We start from the raw sequence: 23,999 nt of genomic DNA, 5'->3' as shown, positions 1-23,999 counted from the left end.
TGTTTTGTCTAGTGAATAGTCTAAAGCCCAAAGATATTTGATTTACGATTATATGACAAAGAAAAAAGCAGAAAATCATCACATTTGAGAAGCTGAAACCATTATTTGTCACTTTTGCTTGATAATTGAGATTAATAGTTTTTCAGAATTGTAGCTGATTGATTCATTTTTGCACCTTTAAAATCAGCTGTGCTTGGAGGAGGATAAAAACCAATCAGTGACCCAAAAGTGCTCTTATTAACGGATCATTATTGATCTATAAAGCATTAGCACATTAGTTATTAGCCATTAACAAAGCCATTAGATGCAGCTTGTATAACCTACTAAAATGTGCCTTTATTCAATAGAAAATGGTGCCCATTAGTAAGTGCTGTGAACACCACAAAGGATATTCCACTCACCTAAAAACACCAAATCTGTTTGCAAGCTCACACTATATTTGGGAGAACCACCCCTTTATATTTTATAGTTAATGTTCTTTAAAGGTCATGCCACAATTTGAAGTTTGCATATGTATTTAATTCGACCACATTAAGTCTCTACAACTTAATGAGACTTCCTCAACTCTGTGTGTGTGTGTGTGTGTGTGTGTGTGTGTGTGTGTGATTGGTGACCTCGCTGTTATGGGGTTAATGCTTTCATTGTGAGTTGTTTTGCCTTTAATCAGATGAAACCATTAAGGCTTTCTCTTTGTGTAACAGTAAACATTCAAGTTTACTTTTAAATCCCCAGACGGAGAGAAATATAGAGTGTACACTTCTAGTCCATGTACTTTTATCAGTTCTCTGTACCAGCAGTGAGTCTACAAGGGCAGAACATCTCCTTCAATCACCACGCAGGTTATAGTAACACAGCATGTTGCCTTCCTGTTCCAACTGTATAGCTGTGTTTGTTTACTCAAGTGTTGCTTCTCGGGAACATCTATCGGAGAAGAGGAAGAGCCACGGCGAGCTTTGGACTACAAAGACGGGGAGAGAACAAAGCAGACGAACTGCCCGCAGCCTGTCAGATCCAGTCGGAGCAACCCAAGGATAGTTCCAGGCGTCAATCTGAAGGCTCTCAGAACACGAGCAGGCTGCAAACAGCCTCAGCATGCATGGCTAACTGGGCTGCCTGTGTCACACGGCTGTATGAACACGTTAACAAGACGGCGGCAAACAGGGACGCTGTGTGATGGCCGCTCCGAGGCACCAAAATGATGATTCCTGCTAAAGTCAGCCCGTGGACACTTCAAAGTCCTGAACAGATTTGGGATTTCCATGCCTAGAAATTACCTTTGAAGCAATTAAACTGGCAGAATTTCTACTTCAGGAGCACCTCGGGATAATTGCGCTGTCAGATTTTAGCCTTTGTACTGGAGCTGCCCAAATTTCTATTTTTATCCACTTGTCCTCACCGACAGAAAATATAAAAATCATAATCCGTGATAGAACATTTATAGAGGCCTACAGACCACTGGAGCCTGCTTGTTTCTCCTCTGTCAGTGCGAAAGTAGGCCATGGGCTTCAGAGACAGTGAAGGAGGAGTGATGTAACCAGGGACCTATATGTGTATGTTGTTTTCTCCCCGGAGCTTTGCAGCACTCTGCCACTGATCAACTCGTCTTCACAAGCATGTGATTCTAGTTGCAGTTAGGTTTCTGTCAAACATAGCCAATAAAAATGTGTTTAAGATATAGAATCTGCTGCATGTGTGCAGTGATTTTCAGTCTTTACTGCACATTCATCGTCTCTTGAATTTAAAAAAATACATTTTCTTACATTTATTGTCATATTTTCTGCCATTTTCTCCCACATATATGATATTAATCCGTCTGTCTCGCTCTTTCCTTCTTTCTTGATGTTAATTAACTAGACTACCTTCCCAGAGGGCACTCTGATGATGGCTATTTTTGTCCCTGTGCTCCCTCGCTGCGCTGTACAACATACATTTCAGCCCCCTTTTGTCACGATAATGAGATGATGCATGTAAAACACAGTCTGTCCGCAACTCCGAGCATCACTTCTGCCTTTTTTTTTTTTCTTGCAGAGGATGCTTTTTCGTCAACATAAAGGCTTTTAACCATCCCGTAAACCTGCTCTGAACAGGTGACACTGCTGTGAAACGGTACTAAAACAGCACTTGATTCAAAGTCAAGAGGCGATGTCATGTCTCACAGTGGTATTTGTTGGTGTAAACACATCAACGCCATTTCTGTGCTTAAGTACAAGTTTGAGCTTTGTGTATTTTTTCTCCACTAAATTTCAGAGGTAAATATTTTTTACATAGCCTATAATATATATTTTATTCCACTACATTTATTTCACAGCTGTAGTTAATAACTACTGGACATTTTTTAAGTATTTTTAAGTTTTTTAAGAAGATATACCTTATTAATCCTGAGGGAAAATTCAATTTTTCACTCTGTTGTCATATACACTCAAACCTGAAATACACACACATGCACAATCAAGGTCTAAACATGTTTCAGATAGAGAGATGTCAGAGTAGACAGGCGCCCTTAGCAGTTGGGGGATGGTGCTTTGCTCAAGGGCACCTTGGCAGTCCATATTTGGTCCATATGGACTTGAACTGGCGACCTCTGGTTCTCAACCCAAGTCCCTATAGACTGAGCTACTGCCGCCTCGCCATGGATGTGAAAAGAGACATGGAAACAAGTCATTTTGCAGGGGTTGATGTTAATGTATCCTGTAAATTACAGACCTCTCCTTCACAATGTAAGTCTATGGGAAAAAGTGTTGTTGGGCCCAATTGCATCATGTAATGGCACCAGAATGGGTCACTATGTCAAATTGACTTCACAACCTGGCGTTGTTGGGGGTTTGCTGGTAAAGGTGGAACGCCACCTAAATTAGAAAATGCAGTTTCTGAAGAAATTGCAGGTGGGAATGCCACATGTTGAAAAGCTGACGCTACGCTACAATGCTGACGTTAAATGTTGAATAACACCATAAATGTATAAATGCTGTGGAATATTTCAGCATTTCTGGTCTCAGTTAACATTGAGTTTAATGCGGCCTTTAGTGGTGTTCCTCTCACTTTCAGGCTCACTGTGCCAATTGTGTAAGTCTGTTTGCTTCCACAGTAACACTGTTTGAAAGAGCAAAAGTTTTACTCCATTTTGACCAAAGATGACGTATGTCGAGTGAAAATTGTGGGCGTGACAGCGAGTTAAAGAGGACAGTTGATTACTCCACTCTAGCTCTGAACAATACAACCAATGTAAAAACCTGAAAAGGGCATTTTTACCAAGCTGTGCTTCATTGTACGGACAGATATGAAAATGGTGTTGGTCATATCTTACATTTCACAGGAAAGCCAAAAAAATGTCCTACAATGTCAGACTATTCGGAACTTTCGTAAAGGGGAGCACCACCTCAGTTAAGAACTCCAATATGTTATTTCCATGGCCTTGAAAAGTTCAGTCAGTATTTGTGAACATGAGCTGCTTTCTCTCTTCAAACTTGTGATGTCATCAAGTATAAAGGCTGAGTCTGATTTGTGGACCCACAGAATGTTTGTTTTCTTTTTTATACCCAAATGAGCTTTATTCTATTGTAGTGTTCTCAGTTGTACCCATGTACTCCGAACATTCCTCTGGGTGCTCTCACTGTCACCTAGAACATCATAACAATTCATTAGGTTTGTTTCCGTCCATTTCTTTTTTTGCACATTTTCAATTTTTGCATTGAGAAGAAACATCAAATATTTATAAAACGTCTTGAAATATCATAATAGAGTTTTTACGCTTGGGGGAGGTGGGACAGTTGGGTAATTGATTAAAGGTAAATACAATGAAGTGCAATGGAAACAGGTTCAAATGCTGACATTGCGATGACGTCTTATATCATTGACTGCTGCAAGCTCTCTTCGTCTCTGGTTGGATTTTAACACGCTTATGCACACAAGGCTGTTACCAGGGCTGTTACATTTATAAACATTGCGTACACACAAAACAAGGCCTGAAAGAAGCGTAGCTACTTCCCATCTAACAGTTGAGATCTATAAAACCAGACATGATGGGAGAAACTTTGACCTATGCTTGCGAACATTTTGGAAATGGGACATTGGCGACACAGAAGGTGTGGCGGAAGCCTGATTGTAGAAATTGTTGTGTGTTTTTTTGGCGTGCTCCATTTTCGGCTTTTGTCTGAGTGTGGATCCTACGCGTTTTCTAAAAATGAGACCCCAGATCTCTTCCAGGAGCACACAGTCCAGGGTGCTCTCTATTGTTACACATCCATTGTTTTCCTCTGTTTGAGGTTTGACGATCGCTCTTTTAATTTTGTCTTCTCATTGCACCCTCTTCCTCTGCAGTAATATAACGGCACCTAACTGGAAAATTAGTGCCACCGACTGCTTATCTTAATGAACCAGTTTCCAACATTTGCTAAACAGTAGAAAAGGTGCATAAATTTGCAGTTGCTTTTGCCAAGTTTATGAAAATTTGATTATTTGCACTACGTTTGGATGGAAACCCAAGTGTTGTCTGGAGCAGTTCCAGACTTTATACTTAATGGCATCACAATATGAGTTTTAGAGTTGTACATTTTGGTTTTGAGAGAGTTGTTTGTGTTTATTGATATTGTTGAACTGTCTTAGACTATAGGAACAACACGTATGAATTTTTGAAAGTTCCCTTCCAGTGCAGGACTCTTACATGTAACAGAGTGTTTTTACAGCGTGATATTGCTGGAGCACTTCCTCCACCGCTGGCTGGTACATGCATATAACTTCCCTCTTTTCTTTCATTATCTCTTCCAGTCTCCCAGTCCAACAGCAGCCTAAAGAAGCATCGCAGCCGGAGCATTTTCAGCCCCTTCTTCTGCTGCTTCCGCAACTACAATGACTACCACGTGGAGCCACCACCCACCAACAACAAGACACTCTCTCTGCCCCCGCCGCCAGAGGAGAATGGCAGTCCTCCCAAGGTGAAGCTCATTTTTCTCTCACATCATTCTTGGCCAGGCTCCAAATTACATACCATTTGCATCCACATGACGAGAAAGAAAACCTTGCGGGAATTAGCTGATGTTTTACGACAGGAATCCTAGTTTGACTCGAGAGATCCAGTAACGAGTAACATTTGTTTGGTTTTGTTACAGGGAGCTTGTTAGGGTTTGCCTTTTCCTGCAGAGAGCTGAGGCTGAGGCGCTGTGCAGCCTCGCTGAGCTCCCTCCACAAATTTTTCCAGCTGCTTCAAACCCGCTGAACCCAGAGGTTGTTTACCATCCACTGCTTGAAAATACGGGCTCACTTCCCATCTCGCATTCTTCGATATCTGCCTACGCACACAACCGCGCACACAAAATAACACACAGAGCACGCTGAGAAGCTCAAAAGGAACTCACACACACACACATGCTCGCTCATGACAACACATGTACGCACACATGCACACACACTGCTTTAATCCCTATAAAGTGGGCCTTGTGTGTGTCCGGTGTGATGGATTGCCTGGCACCCACGCCTCCCCCTCTCCTCACACACACTCTGACCAGTGTAGTGAGGATGTGTGAAGCGAACGTTCTGGCCGCGGGAAAAGGCGCCAAACCCCCCGAGCTCCTCCGCAAACACGGTGTTCAGCTGCCAAGGCAGGTACACCGGGCTATAAATGGAGCAAAGTCATATCACATTTCCACTCCTGTTTACCTGTAAATGTCTCGCATTCAGGGGAGGAATGTGTGGCCCCTTACAGACACTATACATGTGGTCAGCGCTGACCCGCTCCGGACCCCCTCCTTAACAAATGAGTTCCCATTAATTTGGAGTGAACCTAGCGAACCTCGCCATAAAAAGCCTTGTTATAGAGCGGGGCTGATTTTGGAGTCCCTCCCAGCAGTGTACTGTTGCTGGATTTCTGGCCAGCCGTGTTTGTTACTATGGCAGCTCTGTTTGTTTTTCAGCAAGTTGTTCTCACTTTCTATCACAGCGTGTACTATACGTCCCTTCTCTCTGTCCCTCTCTCTCTCTCTCTTCCCCCCCCTTGCGCTTTGTTGATTACAATATAGATGTTGTCGATTTCTTCCTGGCAAAGATTTTTCCACTGTTTTGCTTTTTTCTCTTTTACAACCCTGTCTCTCTCAATCTCTTTCTCCTTTTCTCTTTCTTCTCTCTGTTTATTTTCTCCAGTGTGACCAGGTCCAGGTCATCCCCATCCCCAGTGTATGTATTATTATCTTTCATTTTTCTTCATCTCCCTCCATCACTGTAGCCTCTTCCCTCTGCTGTGCCGTGCTTCATCATTCTAGCTGCATGTGGATGTTGACACAGAGGCGATTTTTTTTTTTTTTTTTTTTCCTGTTGCATTCTGATAATCTTACGACTTGTGCTGCTTGCCCTCTAATGGTAGAAGGAATAATCCGAATCCATTTATTATGATATGATTTATTCTTGGCTCTGTCCTTTTGTCCATTTCTCCCATCATGTTCCTCTGATCACTGGAGCAGCACATGATTGATTCCCTTATTAGATCAAATTCACTGAATCTTATGCTGGACCTTTACAGCTGCAGCTTGGATCAACAAATGGATGACTTAAAACACTTGATTCAATTAGTCTGTATCGAGCAAAATTACATTGTGATTATGCACTCAATGAACTCCTATCCGTCCGTGAGATTGGGGGGGGGGGTTTGGTTTTAACGATTTGTACCTCATTACACGTCCACTTGGTTTGTTTGTGCTGAAGCAGCGATTCATTTAGCTATTTTGGAATCTACGCGGTGCCTGTGGTTTACTGTAATTTAGGATATTCACACTCACAGCATCCCACATGGCAGCCAAGCTTTAAACTACACCGCCCAGCAGACTCCTCCCTTTGATGACAGGACGTGCATGTGGCGAGGAGGTCTGCTCTTTGTATTCCCAGCAGGGTCCGAGGCGACTTAAATAGCTCAAGCTGACCTGGACAGGTTGACGTCTGAGTTTTACGTCTTAACTGTGACGTAAAAGCAACATTGGGATGTAGGCGCACAAGACGTGGCTGCAGTTTGTTAGGTTGTCTTGCAAAAATACCAAAACATAAAGTATGACAGTCACAACAGCACGCCAGAAAGCACCAAAGGAACCAAAATATATAAATATACACAGGCCTACCCTTTAACCCTCCCTACTTTACGTTTATAAGCAAGACACTTAATGAATGGTTTATGAGACATTATAATGTAGGTATAATTAGATGTATTGATATACTTGTCAACGGTTCTAATTTCTTATGTGAAGCATCTACAACTGTAATTTGGAAATACAAGTTTGGCAAAAAAATAAATAGGAAAAATTAAGTAAAGGTCAAATAACTGATCAGTTCTGGAGCTTTTAGCTGTATCTCATGGAATTCATCAGCGGGTGGAGTGTGCTTAGTTTTAATGAGATTGAAAAAGCATTTACATTATAAATACATGTAACTATAGTAGATAATTAATTAATAGGATAAAGAAATTGTAAATAAATGGCCGTTATTAACACCAGTTTTTATATAATCACACTTTGATTACATCATATTCCTTTTATTCTGCTCATATAATCTCCAAATTCAAAAGATATAAAAAATACTGTGTCTATATATTTAGATTTCTTCACGTGGGATATAAATGTATTTTATATTGATTTATAATTCTAATTTTTAGAACCAAAATAAAACAACATTAAAATTTACTTAGCGCCTGCTTTTGTCATGTTTGTTTTGAAATAACAGAAATATTGTAGTCATTTAAGCTGCTTTCTGATATTAACACAAGCTGGATTCTTATAGGAAGCACACATATAGTAAGGAATTTTATGATTTTGATTATTTTGTATTATTGTGTCAGCCAATACTGCGCAATTTGACATGCTTACACTTACAAACGGACATGCTTTTCAGCATCTGTTTGTTAGATCAGTCTGCTCCACACACAGTGATTAACTAAACTTCCTATCAGTAAGCTTTGTGCGCTGTGGTTGAGCATTATCAGTTTAGGATAGCGCCCCCTGGCTGTGGCGTCAGATGGAGGGCGTCTTCATCGCGGTGCAGCTCTCTGGTGGAAATATCAAGGTCCCCGTTCAATTGTCCTTTCTTTGCTCAACCTGCATGTGTAAATCACATTCATCACGGTGTGACAGGATGTCATTCAGTGTCTTTGCTCTCGGGGAATTCTTCCCATGATACATCAGCATGCGGTCTGGCGATAAGACATGATAAATACAGTCAGCCTGGCCGAAATACACGTGAAAACACTGAGACATGCAGAAAATGGCCGGCATACTGAGCAGCAGCACAAGATTGACAGAGTCCTTGCTCCTCACCTCTATATGGATTCATGTGTGTATGTGTGTGTGCATGAATGCATGGATGTACGTGTGTGTGTGTGAGTGTATGAGTGTGTGTGTGTGTGTGTGTGTTTGCCCCCTATGGCCGCACCATCTGCCCCGTGCCTGTCTGTAACCCCAGGCCTGCTTGGCAGAGGACACAAGTGTTTCTCCTTTTCCCCCCTGACCCTGAAGGCTGCACAGTCACAGAGCTCAGTCAACATGAGGTAATACAGAAAATATCAGCAGGGAGTCGTACAGTCAAACCTCACATAGAGAGGCACAGATCAGTTTGAATATTAGCAGCGGGGGTAACAAGTAGATGATGTCATTGCCAAGGAAAAACATTCACTCCTTCCAGCTTCTCACATGTGAGGATCGGTTGTTTTCATCCAATTAAATATGTTCAGGTTTTGGGCTGTTGGTGCAAGCTATTTGAAGGCATCACCTCAGAGTCTCAGAGTTTGTGATGAACCCTTTTCACCTTTTTGTCGTTTTATAGACTAAATATCTCGTCAAGAGAAAAGATTACTGGTGCTCTCCTTAATGACTTTCAGCACCTGTATGGAGTGACACCATCTCAAAGGCACAGATTGTTGTTTTGGACCCTGAACATCCTTTACATGCTGAGTTCCAGATGCTTCCATCAGGGCGGAGGTTTAGTCTCCCTAACGGTAGCACTAATAGACACAGATTGTCCTTTGTTCCATCTGCTGTTGGTTTTTTAAACAAACTAACTGTGGATCTCATGTCATTGTGTCTCCTTTTTACATTCCTATGATTCACGGTGACAGTGAGGAAGATGTAGACCTTGTGCTGTGTTGTGTGTAATGTATTTGTGTTGGAGTACTGTCTGTAAAGCATTAGCCAATAAATAATGAAAATAATTATTAGTTGCAGCCCTACTTTGTATGAAATACCATGATGCTGTTCCCACAGTCGAGTCACTTTAGACAGACTTTGTCCATTTGGCTCAGGTGGAGCGGTCATATGTTCATAAAATTACTTCTCTTAACTAATTCGTCAAACAGCTGATAACAAAATTCAAGATTCATTTATTTGTCTGATATAATGTACAACAATGGCAAATGGTTCATCGGGTGAACATCAACGTTATTATAATAATAATAATAATAATAATAATAATAATAATAGTAAACTTTATTTTAGCACCTTTCAAAACACAGTTACAAAGTGCTGTTCAATAAAACTAAACACAAAGAGAATAAAACAAATAACGTGTCATAAAATGTCAACCAAGTAAAAGATAAAATAAGGAAGGCCAAAAGTAAAATCAAGATGATCAATGGGAAATAACATCGATAAGATAGCAATAAAATAGACAGACAGCTCAGATAAAGTCAGGATATGCTTTCCGATAGAAGTACATTAAACTAAACAGAGACTTAAACAAAGCCAGTGACTCAGACAGCCTTATATCCTCAGGCAGGTTGTTCCAGACCCTCGGGTCCCTGATTGCAAAAGCTCCGTCCCCTTTTGTCTTCAGCCTGGACTCTGGGACAAGCAGGGGACCTCTGCCTGAGGATCTTAAGCTATGCATCAATATCTTATTAATATTGTGGCACTGATTTCAGAATGATGAGAGAGACTGCAGAGCAACCAACAATAAAAGAGGCTGTGCAAAAACAGGCTGCATGTGCGCCAGCTTCAAAAAACACAAGATATAAATCAAGCTTCGGCATATATCATATTGAAAGATTTTTTTAAAAGCTGGCTTTTCAAAATGGTCTGATATTTAATCGTTTTGATTGAATGGTTTGTTTTACACTAAAAAAGATGTTCACTAAAATAAGAGTAAGGTAAAGTGATTTAAATATGTTTAAGTGCCATTAAACAGTCAGTTATAAGAATATATTAATAATTATAGGATCGATAATAGAGAGATAATAATAGGACTGTAATCCCAAATTGCTGTTATTTAAACCAGGATAATTGTGACATGAAGTTTCCATATCGTCTCATTCCTATTACAATGACAAACACTCTTGATAAGTATCAGAAAGCTACGTGAAACCTCCCTGCAGGTCATTTACGCTGTCAAGTGTGTCTGAAGTGTCACCCAAAGTGGACAAGTGATCATCTCCAACACTCTAACGAGCCATCATTACACCCTCAGTGTGAGTGTGTATGTCTGTGAGTGTGTGAGTGTGCTCTGCAGGCTGTTCCTCCAGTGAACCTCTGTGTATGTATTGTAAAGGGTGTGTATTTTCTCTGCAGCCTCCGGCCAAGTTCCTCCTGCCAGAGGTCAGTATAGATGACTACGGCAAGAACTGCGTGGTGATCGACCTGGACGAAACCCTGGTACACAGCTCCTTCAAGGTATTTAACCGCACACAAGCACACAAGTACACGTTTAAATATACAGTCACTCATGGTTTCATTTGTGTCGTGCTGTTATTCAACAGCCTGAGAGGGATAATAGGATTATACAGAAATAAATCCTGAAGATGCCATTCTTTGCTGTGAATATGGGAGCGATGGCAGGATGACAATTAGCATGAGGTGCCACTGAGCTCGTACACATAATCACAGGGAAATATGTCCGCTGGGGTATTATGGCTTTTATACACCGGTTAGAAAAGGAGAAGGCAAAAAGGAGGCCTAGCTGTGACTTTAACAAGGTGTTGGCATGGCAACCAATGCATCCTCGGTAACTGTGCATCATGCAGTTCATCAGCATGACCAGTGCCTACAGTATCATCTCTGTCTTGTGAAAACCATGTTTCGCTATCATTCACCACCAAGTCCTTCCTTAAGGAGTCATCTCACTATAAAACAAATTGATTGTTTTTGTCTGTTTGACTTTTGCAACTCAGTAGGACTTAAAGATTTCAAGAATTTCTGACACTGTAAGATCACGAGAAAGCTTTATAAGGTTTCAGTAGTATACAGTGGAGCAGTGGTTCCCAATTGGTGGGTCGCGGTCCATTCTGAATGGATCACAGCTGACTCCTGATCATGTCAAGGTCGTAAAAAACACACTTTATTTTTAAGTACAGTGAATATCTGGCACAGAGCTTTTATTTTGAAGTGCTGTTTCCCTCTGTAGAGTGAGTGAATAATGGACAGCTACTTCAGAGAGACAGTAAGCTAGCTCAACAACATGGTCAACGCAAGTATAATGCAAAGTTTACTAAACTGTGTGGACCTTGAAGTAATGATTGAGGAGGAACCTGAGCTCCATGGCTGAACCTGTTGGGAACCACTGCACCAGAGTGTGGGCTGACAAGTGTCGAGATGGGGTTCGGCCTCCTAGACATGGTGCTGCACGCTTGCTTGGCAGTTAACATCCGCTTCCTCGCAATGTCCCCTTAAGGTATGGTGTCAAAGTGACACAAGGAAATGGACGCAGCAGTGTAAAGAGGGTAACTTGCGTGTTTCAACAGCAGCACCGGAGCAAAGTGCTTTCCTTACAGTATCCTTACAGCATCAAAATCACAATGCCTGTTTGATCAGGTCAGGCTCGGTTCCAACTCTCTAGGGCACAATAAACCCACCAACACGCGGGTCAAAAGACTCTGCAGTTGTCACCAGTATTTATCAGCTCCGGCTCCGATGGACATTGATGGAGATATGATACCCAGGTCAACCCGCTAATCCACATGCTAATTTTAGCCCCTTTACCAGTGAGATGCAATGAAGCACCACCAAAAAACAGTGCCTGCCTCCGTACAAGCAGCGCTCAGACATTGTTAGTCTGCACCAAGTTTGAAAGAGAGACTGGATAAGTAGTAGCGAGTAACCACAATGACATTTTCACTGCCCTCCATTCTGCTTTGTACTGTTTTCTAACCTGTTTTCTGGCCTGTCTGTGATGTTGAACATAACACACATGGTGTCTCATTCATGAAAAGTGAGTAAATCTGTGTGTAGATTTGCACATAAAAGCCTACGCTACTAAAAACCTACTCCGGATACAGGAACGCCGCGGGAAACTGGGAAATGATCATGAATGTCAATCCATCGTAAAGTGACAGCGCGCTCCCGGTAATCAGCAATTAGCATAAATCCCCGCCCATGAATAGCCAATGACCACCATATAAGGAGGTGTAGATGCATCCTGTCGACCTGTCAGTCATGGCGCAAACAAAGAAAGCGAAAGAAAGAAAAAAGAATTTTTCCAAAGCGGAGATCGAAATAATTTTGGGTGAAGTGGACTTAAGAAAAAACATTTTATTTTCTTCAGTTAGTAGTGGTGTGACAGGGACAGACAAAGCGAAGGCCTGGAGGGAGGTAACAGATGCTGTTAATGTTGTCTCCGTGGTACAAAGAACCATGTCAGAGGTGAAGCGTAAATGATTTGATATGAAACTGGAGGCAGAAACGCATAATAGGCCGTAAGGTGAATCAGAAAAAGTCTCACAGAAACTGATTTCCGCTCCGACATCTAAGAGTGGGCTACAATGAGTACTGGGCCATCAAATCACAGCATCCGCGGTGAGAGGATACGGAATTGTGTGCACTTTTACGCATGCGGGTGTAGGTGATCACGGATATTTGATGTGGGAAAGATGTAGCCAGATGTATTACCTGTTTAAGATATGTGGCTGTCTGTCCATCCGTCCGTAGCACGAGTCATGTGCGCCACTTCACCACTGACCCAGCGAATAACGCTCAGGCGGAACAGATCATTACGCTCAGATGGAACAAGTGCCGAATTACGACCCCGATCACAGGACTCTTGCGGGGTTATGAGCTACAAACTCCCGCTGATTAGCTGAACATGTATCGATCTTTTTTATGAAGTAAAGATCGTGTAGTCCCCAGATGTCGGAACAAGATGAAACGATAACTGTGTTCACCTTATGGCCTATAAGCACACACAAAAAATACAGAGGTCACTAAACAAACAGAAGATTCATTTGTGGGGTTTTGAATGAAGTGGGAACGGCCGAAGGCCGAAGAGGCTGTGATCCGGCTGTCCTTGTGGATATTTTTATTATCATCATTCAACATGTAGAAAGAACGTGTAATCTATTGAGTCGATTTACATAGATAATTCACAATCATGAACCTAATCTGGATCTTAAACCTGCTAATTGCCAACTAATTTAACTAAATGTGTTATATTTTTAATATTCTGTCATGTTTAGATTACGTGTTTCAAAGGCATTTGTGTATTGTGTACATAACAGAGCGCAATACGAATTAAAATTGTAATTTCCAATAGTGACAAGCAATATTTATGTGCTTTACTAAATTCACACAAGCACTACAAGTGGTCAGGAGCAGGAGTAGATTTTGTTAGTAGCTAGTAAATTTCCGTCTGCGAACAGTTTACACACAAATTCCTTCTGCTCACGTTTCATGAATGAGACCCATGGTGTTTAAAAAACCCACATACACACACTAAATTTGTTGGAAAAAGGAGAATAAGACTCAAGTTGGTCAGAACATATGTGGCCGAAGCTGCACTCTGTACAGCTGTGCATTTTACCTGCAAGTTCCTTTCAAACTTGACCTAAAAAATGAGACTGTACAGAGGGTAATTTTCTGAACCCATGAAGAAGAATATAATCCTTAAATTTAACAGTTTAGTGTGTAGGATTGACGGGGATATATTGGCAGGAATGGAATGGCAAGGCAGCTTTATTTGTAAAGCACATTTCTTACACAAGGGCGTTTCAAAGGTCCTTACAGAGCAGTAAAATATAAAACATTATAAAGGATACAGAAAAGAGTAAAGAGAAAAACACATAAATAAAATTAAAGAAAAATTAAATAATGATAATAATATATTATTCAACTTAAATTATTATAATAAATTGAATATAATAAAATAATTGGGTTTTCTCTTGTTTATAATCACCTGAAAATAAGAACCGTTGTGTTTTCATTACCTTAGAATTGGCGGGCTATATCTACATATGGAGTCCATGTTGATTCCTAAAGAGGCCCAGAACAGACGAGCTAAACACTGGCTCTAGACATTTAGGCATTGACATTATCACATCAGCCACCGTAGTTCTCCTACACACGTAGACTTAGAGTCTGCAGCCATACTGGAAGTTCTTCTAGTCGTCAGGACACTAACACACACACAGTGACAATATTTATCATGTTAACCATCTTAGCTCAGGGTGTTGGCACGCTGACATGTGCCACTTCCTCCAATAGTTGCTGATACAACTCTCCAAATATGTGGACCGACAATGCCGTCTCCAGAGCTACGCTGCTAGCATGCTAAAATTTGTGGCTACATGACTTCTACTTGACTCCAGTTTAACAATACATTTATTTATTTGTGTAGCACTTTTACAGCTACTCAAAGGCACTTTACATGCTGATAAAGTCTAACAGAAACAGTAAAAGCAATAACAGTTTAAAAAAACCTATGCAAAGTAATGTTTGCCTGCTTGTTTTTATGGCAGCGCCGCTTCATTTAACAGTGTAATGTAGCGTGGAGGGTAACTGAAGGTCAGGATTCTATTTCAAACCCATGATATTTCAAGAAGGGCACATACTGTACATTTTACTGTACAGTATGTGCTTTAGCCTTCCCATAATGCACCATAAGTCCTCATCAGACTGTAAAATGTGATTATCATGTTGGTTAAATACCTTAAATGAACTGACAGTTATTTTCAGCCACTCTGGGAGCGTTCGTGTTACGATAAAGGCCGATAGACTCCTCGCCATCAAAGGTTCCCTCTACTGACACACCTGGCACACCTAGTGACCCACTTCAGCCCCGCTCTGCCTCGGCCCCAGCTGATCTTGTTACGTGTGTGTGTGTGTGTGTGTGTGTGTGTTGTATCTGTGCCTGTGTGCCTTTTGTCCTCAGCATGAGAAAGCCTGGGAGGTGTGCAACAAAATAGCTCAAGGTGAAGCCAAAGCCATCTTTTGTTTTCGCACTGGTTTTACACAGCTGCGAGAGGAAACCATTTGTCCATTAAAATAACTGCAGAGAAAACAACTTTAAGTACATTTTCATATGACTGGGAATTAATTCCTCGTTTGCTGTGGAAAGTCAAACAGGAGAGAGAAGTGTACACACACACACTGTGCCGGACCCACCCATTACAGTCACAAGCCAGCAGTACGGGGCCACACACACGTACATGCTCACCCACACACAAGGGTGTGTCCACTACAGTGTACGGTTGCCTTGAATGACTGCGGGATGAATTTCGCAGAAACCCTGGATCTGTTCTAATAGTCTGGAGGGTTTTATTTTCCTCCCCTGACAAAACAAGTCAGAAACTCACACAGGAACTCCTCTTTCTCTCCTTTTGATGGAACACACCGTATACTCAGGCCGTCAGAACGCATTTAGCTCAGAGATCAGTATGCAGTATGAAATGGATTCAGGCAATGCATTTAATGAAAATCAGTTGGGAGAGGAAGAGAGTGAAACAGAACGTGACACACGCGGAGCGTTTTCAGTTCCGTTCAGAAGCCTGCAGGATTTCCTGTCAATTATTTTTTTTATAGAAGTGAAGAAATTTTGGATAAACATGTTGAGCACTGTAATTCGAAAACATACAAGTCGCCATTAGAATCAGAAAATTGGACCACAGCTGACGAGGGACAGCTCTCAGACTGCGCAGATGGACATAGACTATAAAAAGGAGCGTTACATAACACATCACATACTGTATGCTTTATCCTGCATCTTATGGATGAAAAGATAATTCCTGGGTCTGCGCCAGGATTAGATCCAGAGTGTGTTGGCTGCGTACAAATGTCTGACAGTGTACACTGTATATGGTAATAATAGTTGAGCTTATTTATGTAACTGTGCTCAATTCTACAGAGCACTTTACAGTAAAAAAAAAAAAAAAAAAGGGAAATACATTTAAAAATAAGGCAAAACATACAGTATGTGGGAACCCAAACTTCCAACCAAACATCTCTGTCCAACACAATGGGCATCAATCTGCTGCTATAACAGCCTCCACTTTCCTGCAGAGGCCGTCCTCAAGATTTTGGGACCTGGCTGCACAGATTTTATCCCATTCAGCTCCAAGAGCATAAGTGAGGTCAGGCACTGATGTGGCCGATAAGGCCTGGCTCACAGTCGGCGTTCCACTTCATCTGAAATGTGTTAGATGGTGTTGAGGTCAGGCTGTGTAGGGCAGTCAAGTTCCTTCACACCAAAGAGAAATAGAAAAAAAAACAGCATTAAGATTTACAGAAACTGAAATCAAGAGGCCAAATCATGAAAAAGAAAGTACATTAAGTACATGGACATTACAGCTGATTAGTAGATTAACTGATTGGTTGATAGACAGAAAATTAATCACAAACTCTTCAATAGAAATAAGATTTAAAGCGTCTAGCCTGTGAGTTGTGATATACGCTGGTAGTCTGGGATTTTCTAGTAATGGTTAAACAAAAGTAGACGTTGTGTGGATCCAGGCCTTTGAATCCGCCCACTCCACCGAGTTTGAGTTGACTGGTTCGTCTGGCATTTTGACACGAGACAGCAGTTTCTCCATTAAAATAAGAAGCGACCAATGAACACCGCAAGCAGGTCTAATACTGCTGTCAAGCTGTTGTCAAGCGGTGCGCCGGAACCAGTGAGGAGTAATAACACCAATGACAAGCGCCATAGACGAGATCAAGGCTGTTTCTAAAACAATATCACCTGACACCTGTTACCTGTAGTTTGTTTTACTTCACTCTGTTCTCAGTTTTGTCTGATATCAGGCAAATTTTCGGACATTTAATAGGAAAAAAATCAAATAATCAATCAAACAAGAAAATAATCTACATATTTGAGTTTTCTTCTTGCTCCAGTTTTAAAAAAGCGTTTTAAAAGAAGATGATTTAGTCAACTTAAGCTCCTCATGCAGGTGGTTTCAGATATAAGCTACTGTGTGTGGACGAGCCTGATGTAACTTGGTTTTCCGACACAGGCTCTGACAATAATAGCACGTGATTAAGTGTTGTGATGTGTATATATGTAAAGGAAACACTGGACCAAAGCCAGACTGCGCTCATCAGTTGAAACAACCCAGAAGTCGTTCCCTCCGTCAAATCTGTCGAGGTCAGCGCCGGTTCAGCAGAGATCCATAAAACAAACAGTCTTCCTTCTCCCCTGTTTCATTCATCCCTCTCCCTCCATTCCTCTCACACATATATCCTCCTCCATTTCCCATATCTCTCGCCCGTCTCCGATCGGGGCCCATTACAGAGCAGCTGCTGTGTGTTCAGTCCTCAGATGATGGAGTGATTCAGCAGAAGAGCAATAGGCAGAGGCCAAGTCTGTCTCTGCATCTCTTCCTCCATCTGTGTCTCTCTCTTCTTTTTCTCTTTGTGAGAGTTGGACCGATGCCTGTCGCTGGTTTGGCTCATTACTGGTTCTGTTTTTAGACAATCAAGGCTGCAGTCTTTACATTCTCGGTTGTAAACGTTAACCAGAGTTGAATATTACAGCGCTGATCCATAGAAGCACTCACATCTGTCTGTCGTCTGTCTGGGATCTTTGATTGTGCATTGACTCGCTCTTGCATCACAAAGAGAAAGCAAACATCACTGGTACAGTAGGTCTATTGTTCCACTGTCACCACCATTATGGTCATAGAAGACAGATTAAACAGGTGACAAGAGGAAGGTCGGAGTGCTGTGTTCGGTATTCCTACAGCAAACACCCCCTCTGCTGGGTGGCATTGGACTGTACCTGCTAACTGTAGCATTGAAGCATTGAATGTACACACATAGTACAGCCATCAGGGAAGTTTATATTCAAATGCGGCTGGTTTAGAGTTTATTATAAAATCCATCCTGAAAAAATCCTGTTACACTTAACTTTAAGACCCCTTAGTTAGCATTTATAAGCAGCACACACATGGTTTATAACACAATAATGTAGTTGTATGCAGCCATACGGACATATTGTAGTGCTAATTATCCATTGTAGACATATTTTATATTACTGCAGCTGTGTTATACTAGATTGTGATTCATTATCTGTTTATACAACAGCCTCCTCTTATGGATGCCCATAATAGTGGGTTATATCTACTTAAATCTGCATTATAGTGTAAAAAGAACTCCCTCTGTCTCAAGGATCAGGTGCCAGACTAATCAGGAACATCTCAGATAAAATCATAAACATAAATGCTTTATAACACACTATACTGTAGATAAAATCATAAACATACATCTGATGTGCGAACCTGAAGAAGCCACAGGCAAAGCGCATTGTTTGTTTATGATTTTATCTACATTATACTGTGTTTTAAGCTATCTACTAAATATTTTTGCTTAAATGCTTATTGGGAGGTCTCAGGCTGCATTCACATGCTCCTGGTCCCATTTCTCAAGATGGGAAGTGATTTGCTGCTGCACCAGTAGACAACACTCCTGAAAACTGACAAAAATATTGCTTTACCTGACTTATGCTAATAAATAAGGTTGCTATACACTACACAGACGGCAATTAAAGGTTACAACCCTAATACCATATAGCAAATGTATATGTCATCATAAAAAGTTTATAACCATCAACCGAACATTTACTTTCATCCACCATATTTAAGCATATTTAACAGTAACTCCTGTACCCAAGTTTTTGCCAACTTTCCAAGTTGTTGTTCTGACTTCAGGGGGCGTTCATGTGAATTTTCGCAGGCAGGAACTCATTTTTCCGATTATCCCGATACCACATGAATGCATGGTGGAGTAGAGTGTCGCCAGAATGCACAAACTAAGCTACATATTTGGTCATAACGTTAAGACAAGAATTTTTTTTAATGATTTGCCATTCAAAAAATATGTCATAGAAATGTGTAATTATAATTAACACAGAAATTAACTGGGAATAGACCACTCAAGTTAAGGGAAGATTCATATGTACCCATAGAACCTATTTTCATTCAGATATCTTGAGGTGAGAGTTCAAAGGACCCCTTGCCAGTTGTTCCCTCATCAAAATTTTGCCTAACTTCAAAGCATTATTTAGCCCCCCTTCCTGGCAAGCTTAAGAAATGAGCACACCACAGCCACAGTAATGTTTGCATCCAATTATTTTTGCCAAGTGTGGCAGCAATTGTATCAGGGATCATATCATAGCCTCCCCCCTTTAACATCATATAAACTCCTACTGTAAGCTTGAGCACATTGAGACCACATTTGATTTTATCTGACAATACCTGTTTGATCTCTTTGGTGAAATGAGGTTGAAAAATGTTAAAATGTTTCACTACTTGTGCAGCAGACTTTGTAAAGCTGAATTGTAAATTAAAAATAGATGATAACTCAGTCAGTGAATACTTTTACTGCATTCTTCAAACATGAGTGGATGAGTTACAGTCAATTCAGCTTATAAAATGATACTTCTGAATAATCCTCTCTTCTTTTCTGCGCCTACAACAAACTATCCAAACAGGTGACAGCTGGAAAAGCTTTCTTTGTGCCTCTTGAAACTCAGAGAAACATTTCTTTTTTCTCTGCCTCTGTGTCACCTATTTTCTTTTTCTTCCTCTCCGAAAATGACGCCGCTGTGCCTCCCACCTAATCCTTTCATCCTCATCTTTACGCCCTCCACTTGTCTTCCACCCACACCCCTCCGGCATCTATCTTCCTCCACCTACTGCACCTCTCCGCTCCCCTTTTCTTGCTTTTAAAGATGACACAAGTCGGCACTCCTGTCCGCATTCACGTCTGTCATCTCGCTCAGCTCCCAGGTTTCTCTCCGGAGTCTCACTTCTGGTTTTTATTTAACACTGAGACACAGAGTGCAGGAGCAGAGGGAACCACAGTATGCTTAAAGTCTTCCTAGTTTGCCTCGGGCGCCATACGAGTATTTTACCCTGCTTAAACCAAAACTGTGGCGTGTGGTTTTGCTGCTTCCTTGTCAGATTGTGCTGCTTGAGCAAAAAAAAAAACAAAAAAAAAACAACCACATGTTTTGAATCCTTCCTCTGTTTCTTGTCCTCCTACAGCCCATCAGCAATGCAGACTTCATCGTTCCAGTGGAGATTGATGGGACTGTTCATCAGGTACTGTAGCACTAATATGGTGGGCTTCCAAAAGTGGTCTTGAATAAAATAATATCTATTAATTTATAAGATCCCAGTTGAAAGCTTTGGCTCCATTCTCCTTCCTTTAGTATTTATTATTATCGTATTATCTCACAGCTACGTCAAAAGTGGGACAGCTTGTACTCTCCTCCCTGAATTTATTCTGTTTTCATTCTCTGTGTCTTTGCTCGCTGTAAAGATAGATGATGTGACTGTGTCACCTGGTAAACAAATGTCACAAAGCGTGTTGAAGGTGCTGTTGACTGAGCAGCAGAAGAGATGCTTCACTGATTAGAAAAGTGTGTGATGCAGGAAGAAACAAAAGCACTGGTTACACCTGCATCGTGACTAGACTTGTTGTGCTTCTGTATAAAGGTTTATTTTCTGCGTCCTGTTTGAAGCAGAAGCAGCGAGACTGTAGCTGTGACCTGGTTCAAGTAATCCAGGATAGGCTTTCTGTATCTGTTTTGGCCTATGCTTGATTACTTGCACTTGGGGGCAGCAACTAACCTCTCGAGACCTGCTGAAGAAGAGGATGAAGAGGAACAGAAATATGATCACCAAGTAATGTTTGTTGTTGTGAAGAGATGGGTATTTGTCAAAAATGTCCTCCAGGTCAGGTACCGTATTTTCTCATGTAAAGGCTCAGGGAAAAAAACAAAGGTGGATAACTCTGGGTGCCTCTTAGAAAACTTGTAAGCTAACTAAGAATATCATACATTTTATTACTTTAATTTAGTAAATTTAACCACTTGAACATTTTGCTTTTAACACTTTGTTGTTCTGGGTTACTCATCTAAAATATTATTGTCATATTCCAGTCACTGTGGCTGTACGTTTGTTAATACCCCAGCTAAATAGAATTTTGTAGTAGCATAGTAAGCACCACAAGATGTCAGTAGCTACATCAGAAGTACCACAGAGTGGTGCAGGGATGACGTTTAATTGTAGGCCAACCAGGAAGTCATCATCGCCCTGGAAGTCAACAGAATTTTTCCACTGGATTTTGGATTATTGCAGAAAATGAACTCTGTGGGAAACAAACAACACTTACAGGATTTGTTCAGCAATATAATCTTCACAAATTAACACCACTTTCATGATTTTTGAAGCTTAAATGCAATCGCCAGAAGTAAAAAGCTAACGTTAGGGTATAAACAAACTACACCATGGTCACATGACCAACATCACCACCACAACAAGTCTGTAAAGAGTAAAACTAGGCAATAACAAAGTTCTCAAACCCCTCTAACGTAGGGGTGGGAATCACCTGAAGATCCACGATTTCATATTATCACGATACTTAAGTCACAATACAATATTATTGCGATAAAATATATTGTGATATATTGTGATTTATTACCTTTTTTCAACTGTTAATTATGTCACCAGAAGAAAACTTTGTTAACTTCTGTTTTAACTAATAAGATAACGTTTTCAGTCCATTTCTTTTATTTTACAGCGAAATATATCAATTGGACTGAAAAAGCAATTGATAATATTATTCTAGTAGACTACCTAAAGTTTAATTCGTATTTGTAATTTTAATAAATTATGTCATGAAAAAATCGATACTTGGCACTGTGTGACAATACGATAGCGACACACAAAAATATCGCGATACTGTGCTGTATCAATTTTTCCCCCACCCCATTTTCATCAAGTCAAACCCTGTATTAACCTCTCTGACTTCACAAGGATCAAAACATACAGTGGAATTAGTGTTATAACCAATCATTAACAGCCAACTACTCAGTAAAGTCTTTACAGCCTCTTTCGCCCATTAAATTTACTGGGATCAACGTTGTAGTGGAGAGTATACGCAGGTGTGCGGGGTATAACTACCTCTTTCTTGCCATTTACATTATACCCACCTATCAGCCAGAAAGCCATTGGAATATATAGGGTAGTATACCCACTTCTTCTTCTGTAACTTGCCAGTCTATCTAGTTGAACACCCGCCTCATCAACTACCACTACACCACCGACTGGGACACAATAAAACTTTAGGCCAATCAGTTCATGAGCAAGACTCATTTAAATAGTGGGTGAGATGCTGGCGTCCATTTGATGCCAGGCCTTAGTACTCGACAGTTGTGTCGGTGGTGTGTTAAATATTTTTATGTCTTCGTTTCAGGTGTACGTGCTGAAGAGGCCCCATGTGGACGAGTTCCTCCAGAAGATGGGGGAGCTCTTCGAATGTGTCCTCTTCACAGCGAGCTTAGCAAAGGTTTGTCCACATGCTTTGGTTTTCCATTCAAGGTGACAGCTTTACGCAGACTATATTAACCTGGTGTTTTTGTTTGTTTTTTTCCGTCTGTTCAGTACGCTGACCCTGTGGCAGACCTGCTGGACCAGTGGGGGGTGTTTCGGGCCCGGCTCTTCAGGGAATCTTGTGTTTTCCACAGAGGAAACTACGTCAAAGACCTCAGCCGGCTGGGCCGAGAGCTCAGTAAAGTCATCATCATAGACAACTCACCTGCCTCCTACATCTTCCACCCTGAGAATGCAGTAAGTCAGACTGAAAACCTACGTTGTCCTGGACTTGTGGCGTCCTGTGCTCATGCTACAGATGCTGTGGTGGGTAGTATGTGTAAATTGAACTGTGGTAAAATTCCCTCCATCTAACCAGTGCCTAGATATCCCACCTCTGGCTCTCAAGCTGTTGCTCCAACTACAGGCTGTACTTCCACATTTTCGTATTGCTCGCCACCTATGCAGCCACTGCAGACACAAAGAGTATGAAAGCAGATCAAGAGACAGACCCACCCCTCTCTGTCTCTCAAACTCGGACTAGATTCAACCAAACAGTAAAACTAGGCAATGCTGATCATATATGTATCAAGATTATGTCTACTTGCCTATTTTTTGCCTACAGTGTTTTTAGAAACATATTTTAGTGTCATGTCTAGCTGTAATAGTGACAGTTTGTGAACAGGAATTGGGCGCCATACTGTTTCCTGCACAGTGAAATTGAAGCCCAAAAAAATGTTTCTGAGTCACCTATGTCTAGCTTCGAATGTTTTCCAAAACATGTTTCAGCTTACTGTTTAATTGTAAGAGTTTGAGATAGTTTCTTGCCTGCCAGCCGCCATTGTTTCTAATGGATGTGTTCACTTACATCATCCACCAGCAGGACTGTTTATTGGTCTGGTGCGGCGCAGTGCATTCTTGTCGCTGTAGGGTTAAGTATTTGCATCTTTCCACTGCATAGACATCATGGTTTTTCTTTCCAGTGGTGAAATACCCCTTTAATGTTGTGTTTAGGTTCCTGAAAACATGTCATTTGTTAGGGGTATCTAAGAGAGTCTTTTTTTGTGTTTGACCCAGAAATCTAACTACGTTTAGTCACACTTGAGTTAATATCAACTAAACTAAACTTGGAAAATGTCTGATTATTTTTAGCATAGCTCTGCATATATAAATGTATGTGTCTCGAAATCCTGACTAAACTGGGGTCAAAATACACTGGTACCACGGAGAGAAGTTTGTAATAAAGTTACTGATGTTGGTAAATGATTATATCTGCGAGACATTGTCAGTTTTAATCTGCGCTGTTGTTTTAAAAACAGTGTTGCGCCAGAGGCGGTGTTCCCAGCTTTATGAGATTTCTCTCCTCTGTGGAGAAGTTGCTCAGTAGAGCTGCTGCCACTCTTCATGCCTTTGATGCGTTTCCCCCATTAATTATTCACACGAAACTCGCACCATCTCCTCAACTATA

The 23,999-nt window shown here is 41.1% G+C and overlaps 1 protein-coding gene across 2 annotated transcripts in view; it reads left to right on the top strand.

Moving 5' to 3' along the window:
- The window catches only part of ctdspla (CTD (carboxy-terminal domain, RNA polymerase II, polypeptide A) small phosphatase-like a), a 47,294-nt gene that overhangs the window by 22,021 nt on the left and 1,274 nt on the right, over positions 1-23,999 (top strand). The window contains exons 2-7 of one of the 2 annotated variants that reach the window (XM_049565084.1): positions 4,765-4,931; positions 6,133-6,165; positions 10,527-10,628; positions 20,201-20,257; positions 22,416-22,508; positions 22,604-22,789. In XM_049565084.1, the coding sequence (XP_049421041.1) occupies positions 4,765-4,931; positions 6,133-6,165; positions 10,527-10,628; positions 20,201-20,257; positions 22,416-22,508; positions 22,604-22,789 (638 nt within the window). The remainder of the gene's footprint in view (positions 1-4,764; positions 4,932-6,132; positions 6,166-10,526; positions 10,629-20,200; positions 20,258-22,415; positions 22,509-22,603; positions 22,790-23,999) is intronic. The other variant, XM_049565085.1, reaches the window with a different exon arrangement.

The sequence above is a fragment of the Epinephelus fuscoguttatus genome, linkage group LG21 (assembly GCF_011397635.1).
Source record: "Epinephelus fuscoguttatus linkage group LG21, E.fuscoguttatus.final_Chr_v1".
Classification (NCBI taxonomy): Eukaryota; Metazoa; Chordata; class Actinopteri; order Perciformes; family Serranidae; genus Epinephelus; species Epinephelus fuscoguttatus.
The sequence above is the reverse complement of the archived record's forward strand: the minus strand, read 5'-3'. Positions and strand labels throughout refer to the sequence as shown.